At 52.7% G+C, this 20,493-nt stretch overlaps 2 protein-coding genes across 2 annotated transcripts in view; one reads left to right on the top strand and one right to left on the bottom strand.

The window, feature by feature from the left end:
- Positions 1-456: 456 nt before the first annotated feature.
- vezt (vezatin, adherens junctions transmembrane protein) lies at positions 457-16,006 on the bottom strand. Its single transcript, XM_056578386.1, has 12 exons — positions 15,044-16,006; positions 13,855-13,980; positions 10,487-10,576; positions 9,809-9,996; positions 8,763-9,050; positions 6,859-7,005; positions 6,076-6,223; positions 4,896-5,296; positions 4,142-4,335; positions 3,105-3,211; positions 2,592-2,799; positions 457-2,214 (listed from the first exon to the last, which is right to left on the bottom strand). The coding sequence occupies exons 1-12, from the start codon at positions 15,077-15,079 to the stop codon at positions 1,673-1,675; spliced, it is 2,475 nt and encodes an 824-aa protein (XP_056434361.1). The 5' UTR covers positions 15,080-16,006; the 3' UTR covers positions 457-1,672.
- The window catches only part of fgd6 (FYVE, RhoGEF and PH domain containing 6), a 20,776-nt gene continuing 15,542 nt past the window's right edge, over positions 15,260-20,493 (top strand). Inside the window, exons 1-3 of the mRNA XM_056579038.1 lie at positions 15,260-15,559; positions 16,798-18,424; positions 18,456-18,962. Coding sequence (XP_056435013.1) covers positions 15,550-15,559; positions 16,798-18,424; positions 18,456-18,962 — 2,144 coding nt within the window. The 5' untranslated portion in view covers positions 15,260-15,549. The remainder of the gene's footprint in view (positions 15,560-16,797; positions 18,425-18,455; positions 18,963-20,493) is intronic.

Genomic DNA, 20,493 nt, shown 5'->3' with positions numbered 1-20,493 from the left:
CAGTGGCTGCCGCTAAGGGGTGCTGGTGCCGTGCTCTTACAGCCTGTTCCCAAGGAATGCTTCGGTGTCATCCTTTCTGCTGAGCAGATTACCTGGCTGTCGTTGGTCTCCATCACAGACTTGTGTTTCTATTTTTTATACAATATAAACATGACAGGTTTAAAGCTAATGATCCTGGATAATTATTTGTATAGCAGAACTAACAGCCAGCCGGGGCTTGTCGGGGCTTATCAACCTCAGGGTGAAATATGTCTCCTTTAAACTTCTTGAGACATTAATCCCCATGAAGAAATGCAGTCACCCGAACACACCCGAGCACTGGGCTGCTGGCTTCGGGTGTTGAGCCCATGCCTTGCCCAAGGGCAGGGCAGGAGTATTATCTTGTATGTTTTAGGGTGTGGAGGGAAACCGGAGTGCCCCCCCCCCCCAAGGAAAGACAAAACACAGATACAGTTCCAGAATAGCTTTAATTTCACCTATGAAATGCAGGAGGGTAGGACTAACACTTCTTGGGACAGTTTGTGTCCGCTTTTCAGTCTGGTTTCCCGGGAGGCTCGTAATTATCGTTAATTTATTAACAAAAGTATTTAAATCACGCTAATATATGTAAGAAAACACAGACCCACTCTGCCTTTTTGTTTTTGTTTACGTTCTTAACAAAAGTTGAGCTACACCACCATGCAACGTGGGGTGTCTGATTCTAACGTTTGAACTGATCATGGCCATGTAAACAGATACTTTGAGCTGACGTCTCCAGGGATTGTACACACACACTAACCCACAAGACACAACAGTGTTGAGGTCAAGCTTAATTCCAATATATCACTCACACAATATATAATAATGTACAGAGTGTACATTATTGGGAATAAACTTCAAAAGACACACGCCCACACACACACACACACACACACACACACACACACACACACACACACACACACACACACACACACACACACACACACACACACACACACACACACACACACACGTGCACTTGTCCACCAAGACCTATGGATCTATTCATTCATTTTTCAACAGCCCTCAATCCATGACCTTTTGCTTCAGTTTTGTATCTGTAACGAGAACTTGTCTGTTCATAACTACAACTATCCCACGTACCAAATCATATCCTCAGCAGTGGAACTTTAGCAGGACTGATCTCAGGACGAATTAGCAGCTCTCCAAACCATTCAGCACTAAGAACAATTTCTTTTTTAACAGCGATGGAGCTTTACAAATTTGAAGGCCTTTCTACATCATTCTTAAAAAAAAATAAGATTATAACATATGAGAATATATGTTGCAGACATTCATGATCTCGACCTTTTGACTAAAGGAGGTTCCTGAGTGGAGATGGTTGAACAGGCGGAGAGAGAGAGCGAGAGCGAGAGCGAGAGAGAGCGAGAGAGAGAGATAGAGAGAAAGAGAAAGAGAAAGAGAAAGGGAGAGAGGGAGAGAGAGAGAGGCTTACAGCGGACGGACGCGGCGTGCGGGTTGATTGACGGGTGATTACGCGACACACACACAACAACAACCAACACTTGAGCCGATGTAACGCACACACAACACAACGCAGCTCGATCGATGAGGACCTCGGAACCGCACCGGAAATAAATAAAGCATCCCAAACACTCCGCCTGGTTTCAGTTTCAGTTTAAAGCTGCTTCTAGTGTTTCTCCTGCGTCCCCCCGTCCTCCCCTTCATCCTCCTCCTCCTCCTCCTCGTCATCGTCACCGAACGTCTGCTCCTCCATGTGCACGAGGGCGTGCGACCGCGCCGCCACCTGGGCCGCGAGGGCGGAGCTAATGCTGAGGGCCTCCGCCCCGTGGAGCTCCGTCAGTCTGTCCGTGGTGGAGAGCTTCGGGACGCGCGGCGTCAGCAGGAAATCCGCCAGCCCCTCCCCTTCCCCCTCGCTGTCGCCGCCGTCGAGGAGCCCGTCGTACTGGTGGAGCTCGGACCGGCCCGCTCCCTCCGCGCGAGGCTCCTCCCCTTCTCCGGCCGCCATCTTGTCCAGGCCGCAGGTGAACTCGGTGGCCGGCTCGCCGTCGCTCGCCGCCGCCGCCGCCGCCGCCGCCCGTCGCCGTTCTTTTTCTTCTTCTGCGGTCTCCTCTTCTTCCTCTCCGTCGTGGTCCTGGTCGTTATGGTTACTGGTGGCGTCGGGGGGGGGCGCGGTGTCCGGCGGCCCCGCGTTGGACGGGGTCGTAGCAGCTGGGGAAAGAAGAAAAGACAGCGGGGAGATAAGACACTCGAGTGACGCGAGTGTCTCAGAAAAGCGATAATGTGAAAAACAGAGAAGGTTGAAGACGAAAACATTCTCCATCCTCGTGACATAAATCTCATGAAATCTGATTTTTTTCTCGCTCGTCGACAGGTTTGTTTGCTTTGTCGTTGTACGAGTCATGTTGCTTTAGTCGCTTCATCGTTGTACATCTCAAATTGTATTGTTGTTAGCTAGCTTGCTAAGCCTCTGCGACACTACAGAACATTTAAACCACAACGAACCGCCCACTGGTTGCTTCTAGTGGGAGTGGGAAGGAAAACAGACGTGGAATCGAGGTGTGTCGGTTCGGGGCCCGGGTGCGGACCTTGGTCGTTGAACAGCAGCTGTTTCCACTTCAGCCTCTCGCCCTCGGAGGCGCGGAAGCCCAGCACGGCCTTGAGCTCCGACAGGACGCGCCGGGACTCCTCGCGCTCGCGGCGCTGGCGGTCGCGCTCCTCGGGGGAGAGCATGTCGCACCAGGCCCCCCCGCGGTCGTCCTCCGAGTCAGAGTCGGACACGTAGGCCTCCCACTCCTGGCGGGAGACGGGGGGAGAGAGTCAATGTAACCGTTTCACGGTCTAAAAGAGTAATGGAATTGACTTCTGGGAAAGAAGACGAGAGAGAGAGAGAGAGAGAGAGAGAGAGAGAGAGAGAGAGAGAGAGAGAGAGAGAGAGAGAGAGAGAGAGAGAGAGAGAGAGAGAGAGAGAGAGAGAGAGAGAGAGAGAGAGAGAGAGAGAGAGAGAGAGAGAGAGAGAGAGAGAGAGAGAGAGAGAGAGAGAGCTCCAGTAATGGGGTGCAGTGGGCCGGTCGGGGGGGGGGGGGTGCCTCAGGGCTCACCAGCTCCTCTGGTACGCTGTCCCGGTCCAGAATGAGCGGGTAGGACGGCGTGGGGGTCGGGACGTGCGGCACGGCGGGGGCGCTCTGTCGCAGACCTGCAGCAGCATCTGTGGAGCGACAGGGGTTACCATGGTAACCACAGAAGCAACAACACAACACAACAACAATAGCCCCCCCCTCCCCCCCACCCTCTCCTGGCCCACGGCCCCCCTCTCACATGCCTGCTAGGTTTTCTTGTCCTATATCCTGAAGCACTTCCTTCCCGAGAGACGAAGGAGTGGGGGGGGGGGGGGGGGGGGGGGGGCTGGGGGCTGGGGGCTAGAGAGGAAGTCTGCGCTAAAAATAACTGTCAACAACACGGCCTGCTTTGAAAGTGTGTGTTTGGGTGTGCGCGTCTGAAATCAGTGCGTTTTCATAACCTAATCTGTTGTTTGACAGCCGTTAAATTAAAGAGATGTTAACAGCTGGGGGGGGGGGGGGGGGGGTGGGGGGTTGAAGACCCTTTTTAAGAGCAGCTCGTCAGATAATTTAAACTGCTACTTTGTTCTATATTAGCAATACGATTTGCGCTGAAAATATCTAGGTCAACCAAACCCAACACGATGAGACGATGCGTTGTGACGTTCATTAAAATGGTGGACACGTCCAACAGGGTCACGATCAAACCACAGCAGAACACCAGTTAAAGGTCCCGTACTCTACCACCAGGTGTGAGTGTGATCAGCCGTTACGAGCCGCTTTGAAAATTTGCCTTTTCTGACATCACTAGTGGGCGTGTCCACCTAGATGTGCGCTGGATGGATCAGTCTACCAGCCTACCCGGTGGACTGTAGCAGACGTTGCTCATCTATCCGTCATACATCTAGGTGGACACGCCCACTTGTGATGTCAGAAGAGGCCGATTTTATAAATGGCTTGTAATCACCCTCACACCTGGTGGTGTGATAGGTCACCTTTAACTGGTGTGAGGCTCCGCCCCCTCCGGCTCACCTGTGCGTCTCAGCATGCGGTCCACCTGCCCCCCCCCCCTCACTCACCTGTGCGTCTCAGCATGCGGTCCACCTGGCCGACCGTCTCCTCCCAGCAGCTGTTGCTGGCCTGCATGTGGGGCTGCAGCGTGTGCAGCCGCTGGCTCAGCTCCAGGTAGCCCTCCCCTGAGAGAGGCGGGGGCACCGCCACTCGCTCCCCGCACACCATCATCTTCTCCAGGTCGTCCTCCAGGATGATCATCCTGGGGGGGGGGGGGGATGGCACGCCAAATCAACATCGGAAGAGTTTCAGAACGAAAATCGGAACAATTTTTGTAATTGAAATCGGAAAAACTTTGAATTGGAAATTTGTGACCACGTTAAGGATTCTTCTTCTACTTAAACATATTATTCATTTTCCTATTTCCTTGTAGACAAACTGCGCTAATCGGTTTATCAGGGGTCAACTTGGTTTTAGGGTGATGTCAAAATCGGAAGAACTTCAGGAAAAGATTCAGAATGAAAATCTGAAAAATAAATTTAAATGAAATCGGAAAAAACTTTGAATTGGAAAGCGTGACAAAATTCAGGACGATTCTTCTTCTTAAAACGTATAATCTTAATGTTGCTTTTTCCTTTGAAACAAACTGCTCTAATGATTTTAGCAGGGGCCCGTTTGGTTTGAAGGGATGTTGTTTAGCGTCTGACTGGAACAGGTTCAGACCTGTGTGCGTTGTATCAGGGACATTCTTCCACGCCAAGATCGACGTACGATTGTGCGTGTTTGTGTGTTTGTGTGTGTTGGTCATCAGCTGCCGCTCACTCGCTCAGCAGGGCTTTGAGGTGCAGCTGCAGGCTGCGGATGGAGGTGTGCAGGGTGTTGAGCTCCCGGCACTTCTGGCGCGCCGGCCCGGCGCGGTCCGCCACCCCCGCGCCCCGCGGCTGCGTCTCGAAGTAGCGGTGGAAGTCGTAGCTGCGCTGCACCTCGCCCAGGCAGCCGGCCAGCGCCTGGTGGAGGGGCTCCGTCACCGCGGGGATGGAGCGGTGCAGGGCGGAGGGGAAGGAGGGGGAGGAGGAGGGGGGGGAGGCGGAGGGAGGCTTGAGGACCGCGGAGGCGGCGGCCACCCCGACGGGCTCCGCCTCCTCCTGTTGCCGTGCCGACAGCAGCAGCGCCAGGCGGCGGAAGCACTCGGAGCTTTGGGCGACCCACAGCTGGAACATGAGCTGTGGGGACGGCGACGGCACGGGGACCAAGAGGAGAGGAGAGGGGGGTGAGTGTAGGTGTACCTCCTGGAGGACTCCCGTGCACGTTAAGCCATGGTGCATCAGCGGAGTCTTTGCACTATATCTCATCCAGCGCATGAAGTACAAAACATAACTAATTCTCTTCATTGTACAATTTCTTTATTCATGTTTTCCTCGTAAACGTTGATGCGTTTTTGTATTTGCTCTTTGAAAATATATTTTAATCTCAATGAGACCTAGTTAAATGAATGAATAAATAAAACCATGCACATATCAAATTTCCCGCATTAGTTGTAGATCTGGGATGGATGGGAGGTTCCCCCTCTTTCGGACCCAGCCATCACCACTGGGTGTGACCCCCGACCCCTTCCCTCTCATAGTGGGTAGGGTCAGGGTTAGGGTTAAGAGCGGTGTGACCCCTGACCCCTCCCCTCTCATAGCCGTCAGGGTTAGGGGGGGGTGACCCCCGACCCCTCCCCTCTCATAGGGGGTAGGGTCAGGGTTAGGGGCGGGGCTGACCCCCTCCCCTCTCATAGCGGTCAGGGTTAGGGTTAGGGGTGCGCTGACCCCCTCCCCTCTCATAGTGGGTAGGGTTAGGGTTAGGGGGGGGCTGACCCCCTCCCCTCTCATAGCGGTCAGGGTTAGGGTAAGGGGGGGTGTGACCCCCGACCTCTCCCCTCTCATAGCGGTCAGGGTTAGGGTTAGGGGGGGCTGACCCCCTCCCCTCTCATAGCGGTCAGCGTTAGGGCGGGGCTGACCTTCAGGGCGGGCAGGCTGTAGTCGTCGGTGAGGTCCTGAGCCTGCTCGTCGCCCACGTGCTCCACGCCCAGCCCCAGCCCCAGCTCCTTCAGCGGCACCGCCGACACGTAGTTGGTCACGTTGTCGATCTCCGAGTTCAGCGGGAACGTTTGGGAGCGTTAAGGAGGGTCGCGGCCGTGACCGGAATGGAACGCGTCATGGGCCCTTACGGTCAGGACAGCTGTGCAGAAGACCTTCAAACAAGGCCTGGTCAACCGTAGCAATAACTAACTAACTAACCCTTTTAGAAGGAACTAGAGGCTAGAAATACGCTAGACTAAAACCAGGGTTTTATCAGAACAACAGCCCCAAATAATTACATTTTACAGTGTTCCCCTGATTGTTAACAGTGGAACCAAACCCACAAATACTGTACTGCCACTTTTTCTTTAAGATGTGACATTCTATCACCAGGTGTGAGTGTGATTAGCTGTTGCAAGCCGTTTTGAATATCTGCCTCTGGTGACGTCAAACACGAGCGCGTCCACCTGGATGTGGGACGGATAGTCGAGCAACGTGTGCCACAGTCCACCGGGTAGGCCGGTCGACTGATCCATCCAGCACACATCTAGGTGGACACGCCCACCTGTGATGTCAGAGGACGGCTTGTGACGGCTAATCTCACTCACACCTGGTGGATTAATTTGTCCCCTTTAATTAAACGGCAAACGTCTCTTTGTGAACTGCAGTAGATTCAGGTTTGTGAACACATCGACTCCCACCAGAGTGCGCGTGAAGGATATGACTTGAGCATGTGGCACGTGGCGCGGCGGGAAGCCCGGAACGCCGTGCGGAGCGCGCGGTACAGAGCCTTCCGCAGACCAATCAGCTGCTGGCCCCGAGGCTCCGCCCCCAGCCCCGCCCTGCTAAAGGAGCCGGCCGCGCTCACCCTGTCGAGCAAACTTGACAAGTGAAATGTGATACGTACTGTGCAGACGTCCTGAGGTGCCGGGGAGCACAAACACACACAACACACACAACTGATAAACACATAACACACAAACACACACAACTCACAAACACACAACGCACAAACAAACAACACACACAACTCACAAACACACAACTCACAAACACACAAGCAACACACACTACGCACTAGGGCAGCTCGATTCTGAAAAAATATCATAATCAGGATTATTTTGTTCAATATTGATATCAGGATTGTTCAAAGATTACTTTTGAGTTTGAAAACATGTTGTATTTATTCAGCATGTCTGAGAACTTTGAAATTTCGCCTTAATAAATACACAACATGGTCAAAAAGAAAATGTTTCAATCTAAAATAATGTACCTTCTATAAAACATTTAATGAAAAAATAAAAAAATAGAAAATAATAATTGAAAACTCGATTATATTAGCTTTTGATCGTTTGATGCTAAAATCGAAATTGCGATAAAAATTTGATTAATCGCCCAGCCCTACACAACGCACAACAGCGAGACATGACAACACACCACACACCACAGACAACAGCGAAACATGACGAACACACCACGCACCACAAACACAACACACACCACACAACAGCGAGACATGACAACAGTGGCCTGAGGCGATTGGCTCATGCTGAACCAGGAAGGCGGGCTTTGGTTATGGTGTGATTTGTATGGTACGCCGGTACCTCCGACCTGCTCTTGTGAGAACGTGACGTAATTTCCTGTCTTGCAGCACTTATAGCGCTCCCGTTGCTCATTGGCTAGTCATTGTTATCGGTTGCTGCATTAGCCTATTTAGCAAAAGGGCATTTAAAATCGATATTAAAATGACCAACGTGGTACAAATACAAAGAAAATAAATCTCTTTCCAGGAGCAGCCATTAATGTTGTCGAGTCGTACGGTCGGCCTCACTGAACTCTCTCTACTTTCAAAATAGCGAGTTGGACCGACCAAAAGGGGGCGTTCCTCCGTGAAACGCCGCAAGAAAGCTGGGAGATTTACAACTTGCGACTAGTGCGTACCGGCGTACCATACAAATGGATCACACCATTCGAACACATGGCCCGAGCATCACAAGCTAGCATGCTTTGATTAAAGTGTAAAGTCAGATGTGTAATTACACTGATTAACGATGTGCAACAGTAGCTCTGAGGCAGGGCAAGCACACACGAGCAGAAAGATCAAGGTTAACGTCGTGTTACATAGCATGATTGATGTTGGGGATCTAAACTTTGAAATCATTGATCCATGAAAAATGCCGAGCTCAGTACTGGGATTGGATCCTTGAACCAATGAGTGAGGGAGGGCGTGATCACTTTAGTCAGGCTGGGTTTGGGAGGGACTTGGGAGGGATCGCAAAACATGCTGAATCAGCCAAATGGATCGGTTTACCATCCAATGAAGAACATTTTTACAGCTAAAAACGGCCGGACCTCTACAGGTTATGCATTCACTATGTCTGCATGATTATGATCATTTTAAACGCACACCTACGCGTAAAAAACTTCAAGGCCATGCAGGTGTATCACTTGCATCGTCAAAATGTGGATGCATTACGGATGATTTGCATTATATGGTGTAGAAGGGGAAGGAGAGGGGAGAAATCACCAGGGCATGCGCCGGGCTGACACACACACACACACACACACACACACACACACACACACACACACACACACACAGAGAGTAGATCCAAGGGGTACGTACAGAGTGAACCCGCGGGAGATGACCTCCGTCTCCTGCACCAGCCGCAGCGCCTTGCGGGACACGCCCGTCAGCGCCTTGCTGTCGTGGACCAGCGCCTGGAGCTCCGCGGCCGCGGCGTGCACCGCCCTCTGGGCGCGGGCCCGCCGCCACAGCCCGCCGGCCCGCGCGCCCGCCCAGCCCAGCAGCACCAGGCCCCAGGGGGCCGCGCCGGCCAGGGACCAGCCCCCGCCGCTGGCCACGAAGAGGCCCAGCAGCACGGCCGCCAGCCCCACCAGCCCCGCGGCGTCCCTGGGGGAGGAGGGGGGAGAGGGAGGGTGAGGGGGGGGGAGCTACATCAGACCGGAAGTGGAGCAGGGCGACTGGACACTACAGCGGGGGAGGGAGTTCTGCTGCCCCCTAGAGGAACACAGATGATCAATGAATGATAAGGATTTTAGAAAGTTATAACATATTCTGTGTGTGTGTGTGTGTCTATATCTGTTTATCTATCTCTGTGTGTCTATCTCTCTCTGTGTCTGTCTCTGGTAGTCAAAATAAAAAGGCAGTGAGTACCGTGATAAACAACATCAAGGATAAGGATTTTAGAAAGTTATAACATATTCTGTGCTTGTGCGTGTCTCTCTCAGTCAGTCAGTCAGTCAGTCAGTCAGTCAGTCAGTCAGTCAGTCAGTCAGTCAGTCAGTCAGTCAGTCAGTCAGTCAGTCAGTCAGTCAGTCAGTCAGTCAGTCAGTCAGTCAGTCAGTCAGTCAGTCAGTCAGTCAGTCTCTCTCTCTCTCTCTCTCTCTCTCTCTCTCTCTCTCTCTCTCTCTCTCTCTCTCTCTCTCTCTCTCTCTCTCTCTCTCTCTCTCTCTCTCTCTCTCTCTCTCTCTCTCTCTCTCTCTCTCTCTCTCTCGTCTCTCTCTCTCTCTTCTCTCTCTCTCTCTCTCTCTCTCTCTCTCTCTCTCTCTCTCTCTCTCTCTCTCTCTCTCTCTCTCTCTCTCTCTCTCTCTCTCTCTCTCTCTCTCTCTCTCTCTCTCTCTCTCTCTCTCGTAGTCCATCCAGCCCACCAGAGCGAGGGTCTGGCCAGCAGGCCGGGCCGGGGCAGGGTGAGCGCGGTGCGTCCGGGGGAGCCGTCGGCGGGGGAGCCAAGGGTCAGCAGGCCGGGGTCCAGCAGCTCGATCAGCTCAACGTCCTCCTGCAGCAGGACGTCCTGGTCCAGAACGCAGCGCACCGAGTACTGGCCGAACACGCAGTCCTGAGACCCACCGGGGGACGGGGACGGGGGACGGGGGCACGGTACCAGTCAGGGAGGGGCACAGACATTCAATTACGTGAATCTAAGTGATAATGTAAAATATGAATATAGAATGCAGTTCGACACCAGCATTAAAAAAATAACTTAGACTTGCTTTATTGTCATTCAATAAACACACCGTCAGTGCACAGATGTTTTTATTTCTTTGTAAGATTTATTTTTTTAAGGTTTTATCCTTTTTATTGTAGCAAGATAGACAGGAAGGTATGGGAGAGAGAGGGGAAGACATGCAGCCACGGTCAGGGATCGAACCCGGGTCGCTGCGGTAAGGACTGAGCCTTTAACGGTACGCGCCATCAGTGCACATATTCAACGATACTTCGTTAGCAAATGGTGTTTGACACTAGCATTTATAAAAAAAAAAAAAAGAGAAGCATACAGTAAAGGGTTAACGGCGAGTATTGTTTCACTCTCAACATTATTAACTCACCAGCTCCCGCTCCAGAGAGTGGCATGGGGCGGCCGTTCCCATCGGGCTCCACTGCCACAAGGCGTTGGCCAGCCTCCACAGGTGAGCTCCCTGCCAATCACACAGAGGGGGGCGGGGCAGCAGGTCAGTCTCAGAGGCTGGGTTCAGGGCTACGCTGCTCTTGATTCGTGCAGGGCATTCCAGGCCACAGTGAAGGTACCAATCGTCTGAGCTGGCACGCGTCCAAGGTTTAAATAAAGAACTATTTTACCCAGAATTCCTTCGCAACCCTCCGCTTTCACTGGGTTACCAAGAAAACTGTCGAGGCACTCTCGCCTTTCCCCAGAAAAAGAAACACACCATGCCGAGACCCTCTAAGTAAGAGAGTGCACGTGGATGCCTGAGTGCACGGATGAGTGCGTACACATGCTTAAGACACTCAGCATAACATGTTGAGTGCCACAATAAGCACAACGGTAAGAAAACAAGCTCAGCAAAAAAAAGAATCGCAATGCATGTTCCTTGTATCTTACATGATGATTGGTGTTAAAAGATCACTCTTCGGACACACACACACACACACACACACACACACACACACACACACACACACACACACACACACACACACACACACACACACACACACACACACACACACACACACACACACACACACACTCCCTCTCTCTTACTCCCCCGTCTTAACACTGCTTATTAGCGTGTTGTAGGGGTTGCAGCTGAAGGCAGTGCTATTGTAAACACTCTGGACAGACTTGTCTAAACACATGCAGACACACGGACCCCGACAGAGCATCCGACTTCCTTCTTTATAAATCCACTGACGACACCGCATTCCAAGAGGAGGGGGAAGTCCACCGCAATCCAAACCTTCTCCTTATCATGAATAGGCTTCAGGTTCCCCCCTAATCTGGTCACAGTGCTTGGCTTGGGTCCGCGTTGGTGTGTTTAACAGTGACCCGACCACAGAAGCATAATAACATCCTGTGTGTGTGTGTGTGTGTGTGTGTGTGTGTGTGTGTGTGTGTGTGTGTGTGTGTGTGTGTGTGTGTGTGTGTGTGTGTGTCTAAAGCGAGTGCAGGGGTTATGGGCTTACATGATCCCTCTATGCTGGGGGGGGGGTTGCATTGGCCAGGATTGTTATTAAGTGTAACAGCCACACACACGTATTGATTTATTGACTGCTGATTGGCAGAACGGTAGGCCAGACACACACACATTCACAAACACACACACACAGACAGACACACGCTTAGACATACACCAAACTGGAACTTGTGCACACAAGATGTCCCCTGCTGTTGGTTAGTATTCTGCAGGCATCCCGCAGTCGGTGCCAACACCTTCTGTGTGCCTCATGTCGGTCGACTACTACTGCCTTGTGAACCAAATTAAAGAAGACAATCGGAGCCCAGAGTGGCTTCCAGACTGCAGCGAAACCCAAACGTGTCGAGCATGTGTAATAAAGATATCACAACGTTGCTTCATTGGTACGTGCAGAGAAGGCCTTACTTTGAGGACAGGATAAACTTGATACTTGCTGGAATGTTTGTCTCCCAGGGGAAAGGAGGCAGAGCCCTCGGTCGACCTGAATGCATCCTAGACTCCAACACGTGACCCTGCTGGGGCTGTATTTATTTTGGCCCTTTCTCTCACTGTAAGCGACTCCAGATAGGAGCCTCGCCTGGATGGTGACCTGACTGCTGAGGTGCCACCAAGTGCCCACTGTATGCTTTATGCAACCATTTCATAAAGCTGTAAAGGGATAAGGTCTCCATCTATGGTATGCGAACGTGAAGTTGTCATCATTGCACGAATCAAATCGCTGATGGAATGCCCCGGACAATATTTGATTGGGGTAATCCTCTGGCCTCAATCTGACAGCAGTTCGCTGTCGTTTCTGTCGTAACCTCAAATCCTCTTAAAAAACGTCATCCATGGGCAAAGTCCCTTTAGACGGCAGCATGATTGCGTTCACTCCGTATTAAAATTATATAAAAAGCAGCACTAAAGTAAAAAAACAAAAAGGGTAATTACATAAACATGCCAAACAAAATAAACAAGTTTATGCATTTATTAGACATAACTGCTGAGTGATACATTCTATGTAGGCCCATTTGCAATAAGTAAATAAAGTAAAATAAATAAGTACAGGGGGAAGGAAAATCAGAACATTGAACTGGCCCCTGCACGAACTCATAAATCTCATCATGTAAATAAAGCTTCAGCAAGAACTAGACCCATAGTGCAACAGCTGTGGGCCATGGCAGTCGAAAGACAAGACCGGCGTTGCTTTGCTTCAGCAAGGCCTGCCCTCTTTTAATCCAAGCCTCCTCCAGTGCTATCAGCAGGAACAAAGGGAAACCAAAACACAGGAGATATGACCCAGAATGCTTCCTGCCTTGACCGGTCCAGTTTTCTCGTTAACGCATGGAAACATTCCTGACGAACGACACGTTCAGAGTAACATCCTGTCGTCTCCAGGCGGTGTGGGCAAAGGAAAGGGGTGGACGGACAGGCCACATCAATTGCAAAATCAATGGAAGGGCGCTTCTCTTTTTTCTAAGGAAAGGAATGGTCTATTTAAATAGTTTCTGAGAGTAAAGAATCCATTTGAGTCAGCCGTTATTTGTGTAATACAGAACAGAGCCTGCAGGCTTAAATCCATCAAATCAGAAGTGCTATTACAGGACAAAAAGCCAGACACACACACACACACACACACACACACACACACACACACACACACACACACACACACACACACACACACACACACACACACACACACACACACACACACACACACACACACACACAGTAACCCTTATGTTGTGAATCAACGTGGACAAAACCAGGGATGCACACACACACACACACACACACACACACACACCACACACACACACAAACACACACACACACACCAACTAACCCTTATGTTGTGAATCAACATGGACAAAACCACAACAATGTTTCAGCCACCCTATTGAGCGTTTGAGACCACAACAAACACCTAAATAAAAACATCAATAACTAAGAACTGACTCACAGAGACAGCAGTAAAGTCCACGATTGTTTCAGTAATCAGAACTATAAAACACCAAATACCTTGACCTGTCCTGGGGCACATATCTGTGCCGTGCCCGTCTCCTACAAGACTGAATCATTTCACAACAACAAACTCTGTGAGGGGATGACCTGTGTGCATGTTTCACCGAGGGTTTCATTGATGAGTCGATCAGTAAAGTAATTAACTCTCTGTCTGCACCAAAAGCCCCCCGAGGGTAGGGCAGCAGAAAACAAAGGGGAGGGTACGGGGTCGTATGAGCGCGTGTCTGAGTATTGTGTGGAAGGGATGTGCTCACCGAACGCTTCTGGTCGTCTCCCTGGGGAGGAGCTTCCTCTCCATCTCCCTCTTCCTGAGAACCCGTGGGACACGCCTCAAAGTCTGTGTGCCCTAGATCATGGAGGTACTGGAACAGAGGAGAGTTCTGGAAGGAGAGAACGGAGAGAGCACTGTTAAAGAGTGAATACAAAAGTGCCAAGAGCGAGCCAGGATGGGAAACGTGAGATGACCAGGTGTAAGGAATGGTGAATGGGCGGAGGCGGGAGAAGGAGGAGATGGGAGGAGGAGATAACAGGACCGTTGGGAGAGGAACAGGTTGAGAGACCCAAGCGTCTTAACGCTGGGAACGAAAGTTACTAGTCTGTAGCCTAGATTAATGAGGTAAAGCATGTTGCCATACACACAGAACGGAGACGACACTGTCCCAGGCTCCACCTGCAATCCTTATCCATTTTAGTCCACCTGCCATCATTAACCATTTGACATCATCCTGGTCTAGATTAGGTACCGCCACTTAGTAGGAACGAAAAGATAATAGCGGCAATGGAATGACAAGGAAGACATATAGACCTGCAGTGGCCTGGATGGATGGATGGATCGTATGCCAAGAACATTCGCATACGATCCTCCTCAACCGACACGAATGGAGTATCTAATACATGTAAACAGAAACCTTTTTTTTTTCTTTATCAATGGCAGGCATAACTTATGTAGAGTCAAAACGATACTGCACCACGTCTAATCCGTAATAAGATTTGACAAAAAAAACTCACTTCCATTGTTGGACGAAATCAGAACGCATAACGACCCAGTCCCGGTCCAAGTGGATTTTATTGCATTTTAATTCAATCGGAACAGACGCATAGGCACCTCTTCGCCCGAGGTCTGGTGACACTGACCCCCCCAGCAACAGTACGCACACACGCCCAGCTAAACCAGTCCCATGACGACCACGTCTACTTGGCATCCACACAGGTATGAAGGAGCCAAATCTGAGGATTTGTAAGGAATCAAGACCCGGTAACAAAGCACAGCCTGTGTGATCATCATCGCATGGTTCGTCAGCTGCTAGCTTAGCGTTAGCCGTAAGGCTGTCAGACTCGACCCGGGCGCTCCAGCCCATTCAGCCCCCGAATGGGACTCGGAGCCCGGGTACCATGACAAAGCATTTACTCGTATTGTACCGCATGTACCATAACGACACCCACCTCGAATACCACATCTTCATCCAGCTCCTCAGTCATTGCTTTCCCACATTGGTACACGGACGGTGTAGCATTCTGTGTGTTCGGTGTTGTAGTAGAAGTTGAAGGCTCTCTTTAGCCGCCGGTTGGTCGCCGCAGAAACAAAACTTATTTTAAAACTACATTTCCCACAATGCTCCGCCGACCGCCGCTTCCTCGCTTGCGGTGCCTGGTCGGGATTGCGCCCCTAGCGGTTGCTGGTTGAGATCCGAGAGGGCGCAAGAGTTGGGGAAGGAAACAACCGTGGGTGAAAAACTTGGGGAAAATGGGAAAACCGACAAAGGCTCATACTTTACACGTGGATTATTCACCGCTGCGACAGAACAGGACAGCCGGGAAGTGAGCACTGTGTGGGCCCGCGGGTCGTGGGGCTGACAGGGATGTGGACGGAGGATAAACCGCAGGATTCCTCCTCTCCCTTCCATTGAAAGTTGCGTTTTGCTCATGGAGAAAGGAGCAAGTCGAGAGTCATGAGCACAGGTTGGTTTCTCCTGGAGTCTGCCCTTGCGTTATCTCCCGATTTGCTATTTATTTACTGGAGTTTTAAAGGCAAAAAGTAGTGCGTGTTGTTGCGTTTGCCTTTACATCTGGAAACACGCACATATAGAGGTCTAAACTTAAGCATTACGCATTCGGAGTCCTCTCAGTTATTTTTACGAAGACCTACTTAATTACAGTTAACTCCTAATGATAGCTTTCAAAATATTGAAATAGGATGAGCTCGACCTCAAATTCAGAGCTAATCAAAATCAAAAATAGTGTTTTTCTAACGTCCTCTTATCGGACCCGGAGCCAGAGGCACATCAGCCCTTTGTTTTAAAAACACATCTGCTTCTCTGTGGATGCAACAAGTAACAGCAGCCCTAGCGCTGTAATGTTGACTTTAGCACTGTGCAAATGTATTGCCAGCTCAAAAACATGGTTGTGTGTGAGTGTAACCAGACGGGTGATCCAAGGCTGTTGCGTTTACGGTCTTTTCCCCCCAATCGCAAGATACGTTTTTTAGTTATTTCTCGTACATCCGCTGTATGACTCCGCTTCTCGTGTCTCGTGTGATGTGCCTGCTTCCATTCAGTCCTGCTGGCCTTTTTTTGTCTGGAAATAGAAAAAGAGGGATTTTAGAAACACAAAACCAAAGCAAAGGAAAGTCCAGATAATCTAGTGCAGGGCCACAGCAAGGATACAGACGTGATTATGCGTAATATGATTAAAAAGTGTAACAGAAGAGCATTCCAAGCCATTGAATGGTCTGAGAGGAGCTCGTACAGTTCAGTCATGTTTCTTTGTTCATAATCCAATATTTTAGTTAAGTTTGTATATCAGCCAAACGCATATGTGTCTCGTTACCGTCCCCTAAAGTAAGAGGACTATCACAGGATAATTACATTATAATTAATTAAAGCCGTCGTATGGAACGGATGCGACACGAGTGGTGGAATCGCTTGCAAAACATTTTTTTTTATAAGTTTTAATCGTTTATCTCACAATCTGCAATGACCCCGCTTTGATCCATTATAGTCGCTGAACTCCCATGCCCGATTCTTGCCTCATTAGCCGGCTGTAACCCGAACGGTGACCTTTTGAACCAAGCCCCATGCAGCTGTCTATTTCTCAAATGACGACAGGGTTGGCGGATGTCCGCACGTTTGTATCTGCCATGCAATAATAACACATCAACATTATTCTTTAAAACATTCATTCTCTCTCATTCGATCCAGGTGTGAAGAAACCTCCTTTAGCTCCCAAACCAAAACTCCCTGCTACCACCAAACCCTCTCCCCCTCCCATCGCCCCCAAGCCAGGCCTGCTCTGCCTGGCTCCCGCCGTCCACAGCCCCGCACCCTCCCCTGGTACTCTGCCGAGAGCCAAACCCGCCCTCGCCCCCAAACCATGTGTGCTAGTACCCCAGGCCAAACCAGCGTCTGCCCACCCCCAGTCCCAGGAACACTCAGAAGGGAGCCTCGACCTCCTCAACACCCGGAATGGGACCCCATCCTCGCCGCGGGACAGCCTCTCCGAGTCCGACTACATCCTCCCGGCCTGCCGCCCGGGGGGGCTGGAGTCGGAGCCCGCGCTCCCGCCTCTGCTCAACGGGAACCACGGGAACGTCGAGAATAACGGGAGCGCTGCGTGCGACGAGGAGGGGTTGCACAACGGGAACGCCACTGGAGGACACGTCGGCCCGGTGACGACGGGGGAGGGGGGCGGTGAGGTGGGGGGTGGGGAGGAGGAGGAGGGGCGGCGGCCGCAGGAGGAGGAAGAGGAGAAGGGCGAGGCGGAGGAGGGCCGTCGATTGACGGACAGCTTGCACCCCAAGCCCCGGGATAAGCCCCAAAGGCAGAAGCACCTGGCCAGGGGCCGGACCGGCAGAGAGGGTCAGGGGTCACCGGGGGCCCCCCCACAGCAGCTGCAGGGGACGGAGACGGAGCCGGAGGGACGTCTGGAGAGGGCGGAGGAGGACGCGGCTCCCCACCAAGAGACCGGCCATGAAGACACATCAATGTGTGACAGCACTGTCGCCGTGGCAACCGCCCAAACCCTCGCCGCTCCTCCTCCTCCTCCGTCTCCGCCCCCGGCGTCGAGTCCGACAGAGCCCCCCGAAGAAGCCCACGACGAGCCCGACGGCCGCCACGCACACACCAACGGCCGCGCCTCGCCCCCCCCCGGCCCGGCGGCCACGCCCCTGTCCCCGGTCCCGGCCCCGCCCAGCAAGCCCCTCCCCGTGCCCGTCCCCCGCAGGGCGAAGAAGCCGGTCCTGGTGAGGCAGGACGGGCTGGAGGGGGGGGCCGAGGGACCCCCGCCAGGCCCCGAGGTGGGGGGGGCTCCGGGGCCCCCGGAGGCTGACGAGGGGCCCGCTGAAGGCGAGCCGCCCTCGGCGCCCGAGCGAGACCCAACCCCCGCCGGCGAGGAGCCCGGCGCCCCCGTCCCCCCCCCACGCCAGACCTCCCTGTCCCACCGCCACAAGTCCTCCTCCCTGCACAGACACGCCCCCCGCTCCGTCGACCCGCCGCCCGGCCCCGGGCCCCGCCCGCCTGCGGCCGGCAAGCGGGGGGGCGGCGAGGGGGCCGGGGGGGCGGACGAGGAGGACGGCGGCTACGGGGACTTCGAGCGCTACCCCGTGGCCCACAGCCTCCCCAAACACACCCGGCTGGGCTGCCAGCGGAAGGCCCTGTCGGCCGACGGCCAGGACTCCCCCCGCGCCCCCCCCAGGAAGCCCCAGAGACACAGCCTGCCGGCCCCGCCCCCGCCCCCCGGCGTGGCCCCGCCCCCTGCGCCCCCCCACGCCGGCGCCCCCACCCGGGACCTCCCGGCGCCGCCGCTTGCCCAGGAGAGGGCGGCGTGGCGGTTTCCCCCGGCCCAGCGTCTCCTTCTTCAGCCGGCAGGCCCCCGGCCGCAGCAGCGTGCCGCCGCCCCAGGGCCGCGCCCTGCCCCCGCCGGCGGCGGCGTCCGCCACGCTGGGCGGGAAGCAGCGGGCGCAGTCCTTCTCGGCGGCCGACCTGTCGTCGTCGTCGTCGTCGTCGCGCGAGCCCGCCAACCCGCGCCGCAGCATCTCCTTCCGGAAGCTCCTGGAGCTCCGGATCTCCGTGAAGAGGCTGCCCAAGAGGCTGTCCCGGGCGGGGGGGGCGTCGCCGGAGGGCTCCGCCCCCAACGCCGGCGAGGTCAACGGCGGGCGGGAGAAGGGCGGCGGCGGTAGCGACGCGGAGGCCAGCAGCAGCGGCGACGGCTCGGTGGAGTACGAGAACGTCCCGCTGTACGAGGAGATCCCCGAGTACATGAACCTGCCGTTCCACGGGGCACGGCTGGGGGCCCCCCAAGACAGGGACTCTGAGATCTACGAGGTGCAGGACCCCTACCTCACCGCCCTGGGACACCGCTACGACAGGTACGGAGTCACGACCCTAACCCTAACCCTTACCCAAACCCTAACCCCTAACCCCTAACCTTAACCCTAACCCTTAGCCCTAACCCCTAACCCTAACCCCTAGCCCTAACCTTAACCCCTAACCCTAAACCCTAACCCTAACCTTAACCCCTAACCCTTACCCCTAGCCCTAACCCTAACCCTAACCCAAATCCTAGACCCTAACCCTTACCCCTAACCCCTAACCCTAACCTTAACCCCTAACCCCTAACCCTTACCCCTAACCCTAGACCCTAACCCTAACCCTAACCCTAGACCCTAACCCTAACCCTAACCCTAGACCCTACCCCTAACCCCAACCTTGTGATTTGATTGTTTTCTCTCTTTTTTAATAGCAATCTATTCATCCTCTTTTGGAGACGGCGGCATGATTCATTAAAAAAATGTCTTAGCATTCTTGTGCGCCACCGATATTTTAGCAAAGTTGAGTTGTGTGTTCCCACACGTCTGGTTCCCTTGCAGCTCGTCAAGAGTGGTAATTGTGATTCATGTGAGTCAATGGGTCCTGTAAATACGCTGTGAACCTCAGAGTCATGGGGGCGTTGTAATTATTGCCTCAAGCCACACCATTTCCTCATTACTGCGGTGTGATCCGATGGATTGGAAATCACAGCAGCGTGTCTGACTAGCTTGAGGATGAGAAAATACGCTGCTATTAATAGTAATAACTAATAATAATAATAATTATTATTATTAAGGGGAATAAAGGCAGAAATTGGGTGGACATTGTTATGGTCATGTATGTTAGGGTTAGTGTCTCGAAAATGGAGGAAGGTGAGTGATCTGTAAGCCTAGCTGCCCTGCCCTGTTACTCTGGCTTAAGGCATCTCGTTTACCATCAAACTCCAGGTATCCTGTGACCGCACTGTGGGAAGCAGAGTGTTGTAACACAGCGGCCCGTTAGCCATAGCCGGCGGAGTTGGATGGTTAGCGTTGTAGCTCACTAGTAGGCAGGGATAGTGTGTCAGCAGGGCAGTGGTGTTGCTGCAGGTTGGGTTGTTTTTCCTGTGGGTTATTTTCAGTGGCCAGGGCAGGAAATGTCTCTGAATCGCAGAAACGCAGCGCAGAGCCCTACAACAGGGAAAATAAACCTCCCGCAACCACCGGAGTCTGCGTCTCCTTACGCCTGCGCCTCTCTCTCTCTGTCTCTCTCTCTGTCTCTCTCTCTGTCTCTCTCTCTGTCTCTCTCTCTCTCTCTCTCTCTCTCTCTCTCTCTCTCTCTCTCTTCTCTCTGTCTCTCTGTCTCTCTCTCTCTCTCTCTCTCTCTCTCTCTCTCTCTCTCTCTCTCTGTCTCTCTCTGTCTCTGTCTCTCTCTCTCTCTGTCTCTCTGTCTCTCTCTGTCTCTGTCTCTCTCTCTCTCTCTGTCTCTCTGTCTCTCTCTCTCTCTCTGTCTCTGTCTCTCTCGCTCTCTCTCTCTCTATGTTTCTCTTTCTCTTTCTCTATGTTTCTCTCTCGCTCGCTCTCTCTCTCTCAATATATTTTTTTATTTTTA

Source organism: Gadus chalcogrammus, chromosome 19 (genome assembly GCF_026213295.1).
Source record: "Gadus chalcogrammus isolate NIFS_2021 chromosome 19, NIFS_Gcha_1.0, whole genome shotgun sequence".
Taxonomy (NCBI): Eukaryota; Metazoa; Chordata; class Actinopteri; order Gadiformes; family Gadidae; genus Gadus; species Gadus chalcogrammus.
Note: the sequence above shows the minus strand (reverse complement) of the source record. Positions and strands in the feature narration are given on the sequence as shown.